This window comes from Lissotriton vulgaris, chromosome 6 (assembly GCF_964263255.1).
Source record: "Lissotriton vulgaris chromosome 6, aLisVul1.2, whole genome shotgun sequence".
Lineage (NCBI taxonomy): Eukaryota > Metazoa > Chordata > Amphibia > Caudata > Salamandridae > Lissotriton > Lissotriton vulgaris.
In genome coordinates, this window is record NC_141694.1 from 784,068,864 (window position 1) to 784,082,252 (window position 13,389).

Genomic DNA, 13,389 nt, shown 5'->3' on the forward strand with positions numbered 1-13,389 from the left:
TTTTGCGGGCGCAAACGGTGCGAATCGCTGAATTCGGCCGTTTGCGCCCACAAAAATGGCATTTGGAATTCATCAATGGGTCATGAACTCGCAATTTGGACATGTGTGTGCGCAACATGAGTCTAAATTTACATTTATGGGGTGCTATAGGCTGTCCTGTGCACACCCCTGGCACCCTTGAAATCGCATCCTTATTTGGGCCCATAGGAATGAATGGGGAGTTATTCCTTATTTGCGATTAGCAATTTGCTAATCGCAAATAAGGAATGTGTAGGAATCACAATTTATTTAGCGATTCCTACATGAATCCCGTTTTGCAAGTCCTTAATAGCGATTCCTTAATAATCGCTATTAAGGACTCTCAAAACGGGACAAGGATGAATCTAGCTGATAGTCATTTCCAGACTGATGTGCAGCACATTTGACCACAGCCACTTCTTTTGGCAATTGTATTGCTTCTAAAATCTCTTTTACATATTTTCCATTTTTAATAGGGGTTCCTGAAGAAGTCATGAATTACATCTGCATCCAAAGTTGGCCAAAGTTATGCACAATCCCCCGTAACCATACTGGCTATCGGTGTAAATGGTTACTTTCCAATTCTTCCTAATTTTGCAGGCTTTCATTAAAGCAATACATTCAGCTATTTGTGCAGACTTGACTCCTGGCAAATAGGATGCTTTGACTATTCCAGCCAATGTACAGACAGCATAAGCAGAACTTAACCCTCCTTCCTCATGCCTCATGCACGAGCTGTCTACAAATAGCTCATTTTCACATTCTTTCAGGGGCTATTCCGGTATGTCTGGGCGAGGTTTGGTACAGTATTCAGTAACATCTAGGCAATCATGTTCAACGTCATCCCTCAATTCTTCTCCATGCACATCAGGTAATAGAGTAGCTGGGTCTAGGAAAGTACACCTGATTACTGTTACATTTTCTGCTCCTAAAATAATTCTTTCATATTTGGTAATTCGACTTGGAGTAAGGTATTGAGTTTGTGTTCTTGTTAACAGAATTTCCACTGAATGAGAGACATAGACTTTTACTGGCTGTCCCATCACTGTAGATCCACTCTGTTCAAGACCTGTGCAAGCAGCAGCCACTGCTTTCAAACAACCAGGTAAAGCTGAAGATACAGGGTCCAGAGTAACAGAAAAATATACTACCAGACGTCGCATCAAACCATGTCGCTGAGTTAGTACTGATAAAGCACAACTATCTAGTTCACAACAAAATAATGCAAATGCTTTTGTATAATCTGGCATACCGAGATCAGGGGCTTCGCACAGACAATTTCTTAATTTCACAAAAGCCTCCATGCTTTCATCATCCCATTCTTAGGGTCTCCTGCTTGTTTTCTTGTCATTTGTATTAGTGGTTTGGCCAGTAAGGAAAAACCTACAATCTGATGCCTACAATACCCTACTACACCAAGAAACATTCTGATTTCTCTCTGGGTTTGTGTTAACTGCATCTGTTTTATTATTTTTAGTCTTTCAGGTGTCACTCTCCTCACTCCTCTTTCAAATTGATGTCCTAATATTTAACTCTGGTTTGACAAACTTGTAATGTCTCTGGTGATACCTTATTTCCTCCACCAGCCAAATGGTTTAACAAAGCAATAGAATCGAGGGCACAATCATCTTGGGACTTTGATGCAACAAGCATGTCGTTGCTATATTGAACCAAAACTGAATTTCTGGGCATCACTAGTGTTTCTAAACATTTCTTCAGAATCTGATTAAAAAGTGAAGGGTTTTCTGTTTACCCTTGAGGAACTCTATTCCACACATAGATACGATTTTCAAATTTGAACAAATAGAGACACTGACTATCTGGGTGTAACGGGATGGATAAAAATGCATACCATAAATCAATTACTGTAAACCATCCTGCATTCCATGGTATTCGATACAGAATTACTGCTGGGTTCGGCACTACAGGAAAACAAGGCACCACTATTTTATTTATTTTTTGCAGATCCTGCACTATCCGATATTTCCAGTTAGGTTTCTTAATGCCAATTATAGGTGAATTGCACGGACTGCTCCTTATTTCTTTTAAAATGCCTTTTTTTTTTTTTTTCTATTTCTGCTATAACACCGGCTTTGAATTCTGGCCGCATCTTATATTATCTCGTGTTTGGGTAGACAGCACCTTCTTTCACAGTCACTTTTACTGGATCTATATTTGCCTTTAACCCTACTTTTTACTGTCAATTTTAATTCATCAGGTAAGTCATCCTTCGTCATCATTGAAGACATCCCATCTACCTCAGTACCTTGCTTTGCTAACATTATTTTGTAAATACTATCTGCATCAGGGGTCTGAATTGCAACATCATCCGGTGTACAATACATGGTGCAGTTCATCTTGCATAGCAAGTCTCTTCCTAACAAGTTTACAGGGCTAGATTCACACACTACAAATGTGTGCATTTCTCTAAAATTGCCAATGCATACCTCCATGGGTTCTGTGATTGGAGTTCTGACCTGTTTATTTGAAACACCTACTACTTGGATTGCTTCACCCAAGAGGGGTAGGTTTGGGATGTTTGCTGTACTCACAGTACACCGGGTAGTACCAGTATCCAACAAAAAGGCAATGTCTTTTCCTTCTACCTTTCCATCAATGTATGAACTTGACTGATCTACTGGCAAGGATGTGCCAAGTACGCACTCCTCTTCCTCCCCCCTAAGGCACCGTCATTGTTCATCTTCAGAAGAACAACTGTTCTGCAAAACACATTTATAAAGTTACAGAATTTATCTTACCACTTTCTCCTGGAAATCCGGCATCCACTGTTCTTTGCTCTGTTCACAAAAATTGGCATAGGGACAGGTGGTAACTGACTCTGCTGATTAACAACCAGTTGCGGTTGACTCAATATCACCTCATTCTGAGTCTGTGGATTTAAATTTTGATTTGGGCCATTATTATTTTGAATATTTTTACACTCATTTTTTCTATGCTCCAATTTTCCGCAACCATGACAAGGGAATTTCTTCTTTGCTTCCTCTCTGCTCATTTTCCCTTTTAGTTTCCCCCCACTTTTTTCATTCCACCCAGATCCTCTAGTTTGATCATTATTCTGATAATTTAACTTAAGCTCTTACTGTTCTGCCAATTTTACTTGTGCCCATATTACTTTTTCTTCTAACTTATTGCGTCTATTTTCAATCTCATCTCCAAAGTATTTTGCATACTTTAAAACTTCATCTATTGGCTTTCCTTGCCAACACAACATATGGTTTTGAATCATCTGACAAATCTCAGGTCTCAGTCCAGGTACAAACTGATACACAAAATGTCCCATACCCTTATCACCACTATTCTCAAATCCACTATACTGCTTGAATACCTGTAGCAGACGTTCATAATAAGCATGTACAGTCTCATTTACTTATTGTGTGGTTCTATCTACTTTTATCCAATCTGTCTCTTTTGGGGGAATTTTCCCTTTCAAGAAAGTGATCACTTGGTCATATTTCTTCATTTCCTCATCTGAGGGTGCTCCTGTTTTCTCATCTTTTGGGTACTCATCACCAGGCCACTCAACTGTGATTTTACATTCTGTCCCTAAACCCGCAGGTACCACTGTGTCAAACAGACCATCCAAATGCTTCAATAAAACTTTAGAAACTTTCACAACAAATACCACCAGTTCCCCGAGTGGAAGTCCGGGTTGCAGGCTGAAAGAAACCTAACCAGACTGGTGAGGGTGAGTGGGGCTGCCTTCTGAATGGGGCTGTACCCCTGGTAAAAGTCCCATGGGTTAGTCATCTCCCTGCGCCCAGCACAACCCGTTACCTCGCTACCCTGCTGTGACCCGCCTGGGCCTGTCAGTTGGTGCATCTGAACTGACCTGTATTCCCCCCGCCATTGTGTCATCATCGCCACTGTTCTGGCAGATCTCCTGAGGTGGGAGCGCGAATCCTGCAGATTAGCGCCGGCGGAGATTCTGGTGACTGGTTCTCCATGGTTCATCGAAGGGGTCCGGGGAGAGACCGGGGCTTCAGGGAACATTGACTTCCCCGCTAACGAGACTCTGGGAAGGACCGGCACTGACAGGGTGTGCGCGGCATCATTAAGGTTGTTGCCAGGTCACGGAGGCCGGAGTAGCGTTCTGCCCTGATGTAAAGAGGAGGAGCGGGGCGGGCCTAGAGGAGGTGCGCCTTGCCTTGAGGGAGGTACCGAAGCAGAGACATGCTGGAGTTTCCGGCATGACGCTTCGCTTCTGTGTGGGCGCGGAGCGAGTTGTGCCGCGTTAGGAAGAGAAGTTGCTGCGTGGGAGCGCCCTGTGTCAGGTGAAGATTCAACCACCAGGGGCTTGCTTTCAGTGACTGGCCTTACTAAGAAACTTAACCCCTTCTCTTGGCCTTTGAACAGTCAGCACGCTGGGATTTTCCTGGTAGGAGGGAGCAGGGAGTAGCCGAGGAAAAGGGAGGGGGGAAGAAGCACGACTCCAGTGGCAAATGCTGACCCATATGTGAGGTACTTTATTTTCTTTCTATCAGAATTGAGGTTATTCAAAGAAACAGAGCATTGCCAAATAATCTCTAGGTGACATGCCTTCCTTCCACAAGCAACGTGTACTCGTACTGGGTTTAACGCAGGAATTCTATTGTTCTACTAAAGCAAAAGTATGCTCTGACTGTGCTAACTGAAAACCTTTCGCATGGACACTTTGCACTAATGAATTAACGTAATCTATTGCATTGTTCCTTTGTAGGCACTGCTTGGTTTGACAGTTGATATAACCAAATGCTGGACTCAAACTAAGAGGCGTTCTTCTGATTTGCCTTTCAGCCCTCCTCTATTCGCTCCTAGTGTTCAAATGAGTGTTGGGTTTAAATGAATGTACATTTTAAACTGCTGTTGGTGCTGTAAATAAGTAAGATTCACTAGTGTGATTGGAGCTAATGCACTAACCTGGAAAATAGGAGACAGGAATTCTAATGGTGAAACATTTGTAATGATGACATGTTAATGCTGATGCATCTAAGCAAAATTTGAAGGAAAGATAAAGCTTTACTATCTTTTTATAAATACGGTGTGGTGTCCTTTTTGAGTGGAAGTACATTGTGCCGACTGTTCCTCTAACATTAATACAGGATACAGTCCTTCTGTGAGCATAGTTTTTGACCATTGTTTCATCTGATCCTCACGTGATTCACACATCTTTTTAGGATAGAATCCTCTATAACCCCTAGTACTTCTAGATCTGTCTTGTCCTTAAATTCTGAAGAATTCTCCCATTAAACATATCAATTTCTGGGAAAGCTAATATTCTGTCATCTTTTGTATACTCAATCCAATTTTCTAACCATGCACAGGTATGATAACCTCTTTCCATCATCATAAATGAGGCAGGAGTCTTTGGTGGTGGGATAAGAATTCCTTCTCCAGTCTTAATGGGTTTATTTTTCTTGAAATTATTTTTTCTTTTCTGCATAAGTGACATTTTACTTTTCTCTCCATACATTTTATGAGAAGGTCCTCTTATATGTTCTTGTCTTGCAAAACCTAAATATCTTCTGTCTGGGCGATTCCCTCTTAATGTTGGATTGTATTTCCACATACAAACTCCACTATCTATCATTATAACCGCTTCTAATTTGTCAACCAATTAGTCTTTCTGTTTACACTCAGGTTCTCTAATCCTATTGCAGCTTTTATTCTTTCACCCAATCACGCTAACATTTCCTAAATTTGTTTAACCAATACTAGCGTAGCTCTATCGTTAGTATCACTCCTCACTACTGGCCCCTCCTTTACAAAGCCTCCAAAAATCACACAACCGCTGTTTCAACTAATCCCAGCACGCCACTCTGTGACATCATTGTAACTCCAGCAGCTGACCCTCCCTTCACAAGGTAATAGAAACATTTATTTTCCCTTAACCTTTACCAACATTTTCATTAATAACAACATAAAATCATTTGCTACTCCATCTGTTTCATAAAACTAAAAGAACGGTTGATTTCTTTTGCTACAAGTTAAACCTTCCGCTTACTCTTTGTACACTGCAAGTAAAACCTTCCGTTTACTCTTCACCCAAGCTCAGAATAACCTGCTACTCCTTTAGTATTAACATTTCTAGGTGAAATAAATCCTAAAGTTTCACCAGCGAACTCTTTGCTAACAATCACTCTCACTTTTTCACAGAACTCAATTACTAAAATAGACGAATAACCTCACTGCATTGTGACTTCCATTCACCACCTGCTACACATTTCCCGGGAATTTCCAGACAACATGAAACAATATACGAACATTTTTGTTAAAACATAAATCGATAACCAATAATCACCAAACTAAACAATAAAAACCATACCTCTGCTACCAGCAAAATGATCCAGCGGGCTACCAACCTGCGGACATCTATCACTATATTCTCCTCTGGGCCCATAAACACACTCACTCGTATAGGCCGGAGAACACCACCGGGGATCAATTTGTAGGGCTAAAATTGTAGGTTCATTTGCTTGTCAATTCTTAAATCTATTACTTTCCATAACTAATGGATCTATTTTAGTTGATTAGGATTTGATGATCATGAAATATGTTAATTTACCTAATTATCTCATTGAATAACCACAGACTCAGGTAAGGTTTAAATGTTTATCAAATTAATCATAAGAGAAAAACAAATTACAGTGTTAACTCCATCTTTCAGAGGAAGTAAGATTGGTCTATTCAATTTAAAAAAAGATTTCACAACAACTAGTACCTCAGGAAAGAGAGGAGAGAGAGAGAAAGCACATTGATACAATACACAGAATTATATTTACCTAGGATGGTGCAAAAAGCAGACCCCTCTGGTCAAGAGTAAATGGACCCCCTAGAAAGTGCAGGTGACAGGTACTTCAGGACAGGATAGGACAGGACAGATGATCTCTTCTGGATTCGACGCCTGCGTCCTACCCCTCTCTGATACTAACATCCTCCTCGATTCTTCTGCAATCTTCCTCTAATTCTGTTACCTCCTCGATTCAACCGCAATCTTCTTCTAATTCTATTTTGCTTTGAAATTCTAAGTCTTCCTTTTCAGGTATTCGATCAGCATTCGGACAGTATCTCGGTATCACAGTGTTCTGCCTGTGACTGCTCTAATTAATCTAACTAACTATCCCAATTATACTTTCTTAATGGTATGTACCACCCCTAAATGTTTCAACCTTATGAAACTCCGATTTCTGATTGGCGAGCTGAGGGGATGATCATCACACCATGCTAAGTTTAATACTTTTCTTAAGTTCAATTGTTTAAGTTCCCGCCTATTCATTTGTTCTCCCAAGCTTTATTTCCCACCCATCTTTGTAAACTTTATCGACAACAATGTATACAATTTCACAGTTGTCCATTGAATCTTCAGAATGTTCAGCTGGTTCCCAGGACATGTGTGGCGAATGTCCTTGACGAGTCCTAAGACTTGAGCTCACTGCTTCGGAGTTATCCCTCTGGCACATGCGGGCAAACCCACGTGGGTCTCAGACTTGAACATCTTTCAGAGGCCCAAATATGAACTAATAGAGAGGTCAAAAGTCAAAGTATTAAATTCAGATTAAAATGGTTTCACTGTTTACCACCTATCTCTACTCTAATCCCATTTACTTATAAAGACTATTTATGCATTAGCACTTTGTATATAACGCGGTTTAGTTTCAGCAAAGCAGATGCTTAGCACATGAGTTCCCAAGCGGCCATACTAGATGCTATTGCACAGATGCAGAATTTTCCCTCCAAGCGTTATGACATCATGCAGCTTATGCATGCGCAGTACATTTTCCCGAGTTAGAAGCCATCTTTAATCACACTTGGGTTATTTGTTAGTAAAACACATAGGCAAGCTTCTTCTATCTAGAAATATATGGAATGTTGTGCATAATTAGTATTACAAACATTATTAATACTTTGTTACGGGATTATGTAAGAGGATTGCGTCTGAGCAAGTCTCTTTTATACGATTCCTTGCTCCATCACTTGTTGCATCTCGGAACCAATGCATTGCTTCTGCTGTGCGACGCACCTTCGACAGGCATCCACACAAACGCTTCACAACCACAATTTGAGGTACTTTTGTTCAGCTGACCTAACTGGGTCACTGTAGCCGGCCCACGATTCATCGGGATCAGCCTGAACTTATACCATTGTCCCAGTCCAGCACATCCAGATATCCCCAGTTAGCGCGTCCTGTTTCTTAGCACTTTTTTTGTTTATTTATTCTGTCACAAATTTATAACTCAAGTTCTATGTATTGGATTTTTTGACATTTTGGTCTTGTTTTATTTATTAAATTAAGCTCGATTTTTCTAACCTGGTGTGAAATAGTTTTGTGTGGTGTTTTCACTGTTTTACTGTTTCAAGTGTTGTACAAATACTTCTGATAGATACATCTGCCGTGTGGATTCCTCACCTTGTGAATATCCCCCTGCGTCAGCAACATTCTGAAATTCTTTTGTAGCTTCGCGCCGACGTGGACCCGGACGTCATAAAGGCACGGCATCGCTCGCGACTCCGCTGACGTCACCGACGCCTATAATAGGCCCACGCCGGCGTGATGACATCAGTTCCCTTTTTTCCGCGTCGTCGACGCTAACGGTTTTCTGGGATCCTCTGTAGCCTTGGCTGTAACTTTGTTACTTGCTATTTGTTTCTAGTCTCTTTGTCTTCACTTTCTTTTGACATGTCCTTCGAAGAAGACCGGGTTTAAGGCCTGCGGAGAATGTAATAAGGTGATCTCCATCACAGATCCACATGAATGCTGTTTGTGGTGTCTGAGCTCCGACCACGACGTCGAGGACTGCCAATCCTGCAGGAAGATGACACCAAAGGCCCTCCAGGAAAGGGAAGCAAAACTTCTGGTTGCCAAGTTTAAAGAAGGAAAGGAAAAGAAGAAATCAAGATCGCGGAATCGACGCTCGAGGTCAAGGTCTCGCTCGAGGTCGCGATCGGATTTGTCCTCAGCCCATGCTTCAAGGTCTTCGAGAAAGAAGCATAAAAAGAGAACCCATGAATCCCGACATCGATCGAGAAAGGAGTCGAGTTCCAAGCCGAAGTCGCAGGTGAAGCTGGTCGAGAAGGTGGTGGTATCTTCGTCTTCGGAGGAACAGGATGCCGAGGCTGAGGCGTCGAATGCGAATTCACCGAGTTCGCCGAAGCAGAAAGCTGTTCCATCTCCGGACCCATCCCATCTTTCAGGTCGGGAGGATGAAGGTAAGGAGGAGGTGGTTGGAGAGGGAGAGGCTCCGTTGCCCGAAGGTCAGTCGACTCCGGTGCACCAGCCTGAAGAGGAGGTCAAAGCCGCTTTGACTCCACGCCCTCGAGATCCGCCTGGGGGTTCGTATCCAGCCTTCCCAGGTCCAGGTCAGGATCCTTCGCATTTCCTGAATGCGATGTTCGGAATTTATTCAAGGGCTATGTATCCCTCTGGGGCACCTGCTGGTCCCATGGGTCCGATGGCATATGGTCTGGGTGCTCCTCAATCCTATGCACCTGCGCCCTTTAAGCCCTTTATGCCGGCTCCGACGCCGCATTGGCATTATCCGAATCCGGCGAGGCCTTCGACTCCGAAGCCTTCGACGCCGAGGTCGGCGTCTCCGATTTGTCGACGCCAGTCCCATCAACTTTGAAGCCGAACCCTGATCGACGTCGTGGATCTCTTCTTCGGGTTCGACGCCGGCTCCGGCTCCTTCAGAATCGATTGCGGATCCGTCGGATTCCGAGGTGAGGAGGGACGGCCACTTTGCGCGCTCTGTCCTTCAGGATTTCCTGGTTTAGAAGAGTGGACACCCTCCTCCGGGAGTGGGGACTGCTGTGGGACTCTATTCACAAGGTGAGGAATCCACACGGCAGATGTATCTATCAGAAGAACAAGTTACTTACCTTCGGTAACGCTTTTTCTGATAGATACAATATCTGCCTGTGGATTCCTCACTGACCCACCCGCCTCCCCGTTGTCCACTCTTCTATGCCAGTGTTTCTATTATGTATTTATTTTATTGTCAAATGTTTTATTGCATTTATTTCACACTGTGTGTGTTACCTTGATATTGGTAGTGCGTATACTGTGTTTATGTCTACTGTCATTGGTCCGTCCGTGTGCCTCGAAGGCACGGAAAAAATGGCGGAACTGATGTCATCACGCCGGCGTGGGCCTATTATAGGCGTCGGTGACGTCAGCGGAGTCGCGAGCGATGCCGTGCCTCTATGACGTCCGGGTCCACGTCGGCGCGAAGCTACAAAAGAATTTCCGAATGTTGCTGACGCAGGGGGATATTCAAAAGGTGAGGAATCCACAGGCAGATATTGTATCTACCAGAAAAAGCGTTACCGAAGGTAAGTAACTTGTTCTTTTCACATTACCTCTAAAGTTAAGTCAGCCTGTTCTGTGCCAAGCTACCAGAGGAAGAGCACAGGTTGATTTAGGGATTGCCTGCTTCATACCCCAACTAGGATTGTAGTTGCTGTTTGACCAGGGCTCATACCCCATTCAACCAACAACTCTTTTTCTGACAATGTGTGTTTAAGAACACCATGTAAGTTAATGGAAATACACCAACGTGACTAATAAAACATACTCAGGAGTTATGCAAGGGGCACAATCAAGATCATGGAACACCATATCACCATGATTATAGCCGTCAAATAGACAGGGAAGGTAGCTGAATAAAACCAGAAAGCATCTATAGGCAATGGCTCCAACTTCCGTCAGTACTCTAAACAATGGAAGCTCAAAGCCTGTACTTCAATGAAAAACAATCTGGTTGATGATTTTGAAAACCAGCTGTTTAATAGTTGCACATATACTTATATATTCACATATACAAATAGATATCTACATGCACTGAATGTATTCATGCATCTACAATATAAAAAATATTAGTAAAAGTAGGTGCAGTGATTGTGACTGGTGAATAATAGTCCACAATGGTATGTAAAAACAAAAAATGTTGACCTAAAATCTAAAACCTTTGTCTGGACTACAACACATGTATACCTCAGAATATGTGATCACTGAATGGTCATCGAAGTAAGTTGGTGGATTGTAGGTGCCAAGAGATTAGTCCTTGTGCCCTTGGCTTATGATGAAAGGTAGCTATCGGTATGGTCCGGATTAACACCTTTGCTGCGGCGGCTATTCCGCCGCAGCGCTAAGGGGGCGGGGCGGCTGCGCGGCGCGTCCATGCTGGTGACGGAACCGCTCAATGGAACGCCCAGCGCAGGCGCCGAATCCATGCAGCGCAGGCGCGGCAAGCGGGCCATGACGGAACCGCTCCGTCATCACCACAGCGCTACCGCAGCTGATGACGGAGCGGTTCCGTCATCAGCATCGAAAAGGTTAAAGACTCCACAATACTTTTTTTTTTTTATAGGGATTGAAATGTTGATATAAACATGTTAGAAAAAAAATCTACTAAACTTTAGAAATATCATTAAGTGTTGGTTCAACTTTTGATATTTAGGGCCTGAGTCACAAACATTATTACAGATGTCCTCAAGCTCCTGTGCACAGATGTAGGTTTATACGTTTTGAAAATTCCGAACGTTCTTGAGTAGTATCGTTGGAAACTACACCAAGTATGACTTTCCAGGTATACTAGGGTAATTATCATGTGATATTTTCTATTTACTCACATCAGAGCTGCACGCATAGCATAACTTTGAATTGCGGAAGTGCAATTTGTTTTACTTTTCGTTTTATTCCTCCACAGGGATTTTTCTCCATGGAGAAACCACCTTCCCAAACCCCTCCTCGCACCCCCCCAAGCAGTGGATGCTCTTTTGCCCTTGGTTGGATAATTTTCCAGAAAGGGAAAAAGTCAGTCAGTCATGCAATGATTAGCCCTCTCCCCATCCCTTGTGTTAGTTTCTCTACTGTGTAATTGTATGCAATCATGGTGTACAATTTCGCAATTGTAAAACATTTTCTCCTGCCATGTATCCTTTTGTGGATATCTGACAAGCATAAATGGGGCTATTTAGGTCTTTAAACATAGGTTTACAGACGTAAATTGTTTTGTAAAACAGTCCCTTAGTGAACAATATCTATATCACCAAGTAGACATAGCGTTTTGCAAAATACATACATTCAATACATAAATCCCCACGTTTAGAATGCCTATTTGTAAATTGATTTTGCGTGGTGATCATATAGGCAAAAAAAATATTGAGGATCATGAATTGCACCTATATTTTCACACCAGGAACAGAGGAATCAACCGTGACACAGTCAACGGAAATGGAGGTAACAGCTGATCATCCAGAGGTCCAGGCAATGGTGGAGGAAGCACTTAAACTCGCAATGCAGATTCCAGTTATCCTATCTCCAGAAGAATGTGCTGAAGTGCTTGAAAAAGCCATCAAGGAGGTAAAGACTCTACAAAATGAAGTGCTGTCATTCTTTTATACAGCCATTTCTAAATATGAAGACAATTTTCAAACCACATGGTGTTCCATACTGTTGCTTGGTCTAAAGTGGCTTACAGTCTTACTGATCCTTAGAAGCGAGTTCAACCTTTGTCTTTTAGTGTCTGAGTCATGAACAGTACTTTCTACAGATGTACACATGCTCCTGTTAACAGGTGTAGATTTATGGCTTTTAAGAATTTCGAGAAGAATTGTTGAAAAGCTGCTCCAGTCATGGCTTAAAATGGCTTTCCAGGTATACTACTAGAAATATAATGCAATATTTACTTTTTACCCAAATCAAAGCTGTTCGCACAGCATAACAGCATAGTTTGCAGTACCACTGCGTACATGCCTGAAACAAAGCAAAGCTGATAACACTTTAATATTATTGTGACTGGCTTTTTTTCATTTCAAGAGTTTATTGTATTAATGCAATACGAGGCAACCCCGTATCTGCCAATTAAGATATAATACCATGTAATATGGGAACATCAAACAACAGAAGGTAAAAATAAAGGAAAATCACCAGAAACAGGGTATTTTGCTATGATCATAATTCTGGGTTAGCAATTGTACAACGTTTAGCAACTTATAGCATGGCGTCTTGTTATTAATTATCAGATGCACAGACCGGTATGCAGATCCTATGTAAATTTGTGGTATTTAAACAGTATCCTAATACTTAGGGGAATAGATAGATAGATAGCCTTGCCAGTCAAACAGTAGTATGCATATGATTATTTAGAATTGCAATGTGAAAATTATGACGAGGATGTTCTTGTCTACATTATATAAATGATGGTTAGATTGTTTTGCCAGAACAGAGAGATAGAAGAGAAATATTGGTCAGCCATGGGAGGGTAGTTATATAGCATTCAGTGGATTGCTGGGTAAATAGTTGGAGATTGCACTCCGTTATCACTCTGTTTATTTTTGGGTAGGTGTTGGACCTGTCAGCCTTAGGGTGGTCTT

The 13,389-nt window shown here is 42.1% G+C and overlaps 1 protein-coding gene across 3 annotated transcripts in view; it reads left to right on the forward strand.

The window, feature by feature from the left end:
- The window catches only part of AK9 (adenylate kinase 9), a 1,394,796-nt gene that overhangs the window by 336,151 nt on the left and 1,045,256 nt on the right, over window positions 1-13,389 (forward strand). For all 3 annotated transcript variants that reach the window (XM_086926806.1, XM_086926808.1, XM_086926807.1), the window contains exon 18: window positions 12,213-12,376. In XM_086926806.1, the coding sequence (XP_086782932.1) occupies window positions 12,213-12,376 (164 nt within the window). The remainder of the gene's footprint in view (window positions 1-12,212; window positions 12,377-13,389) is intronic.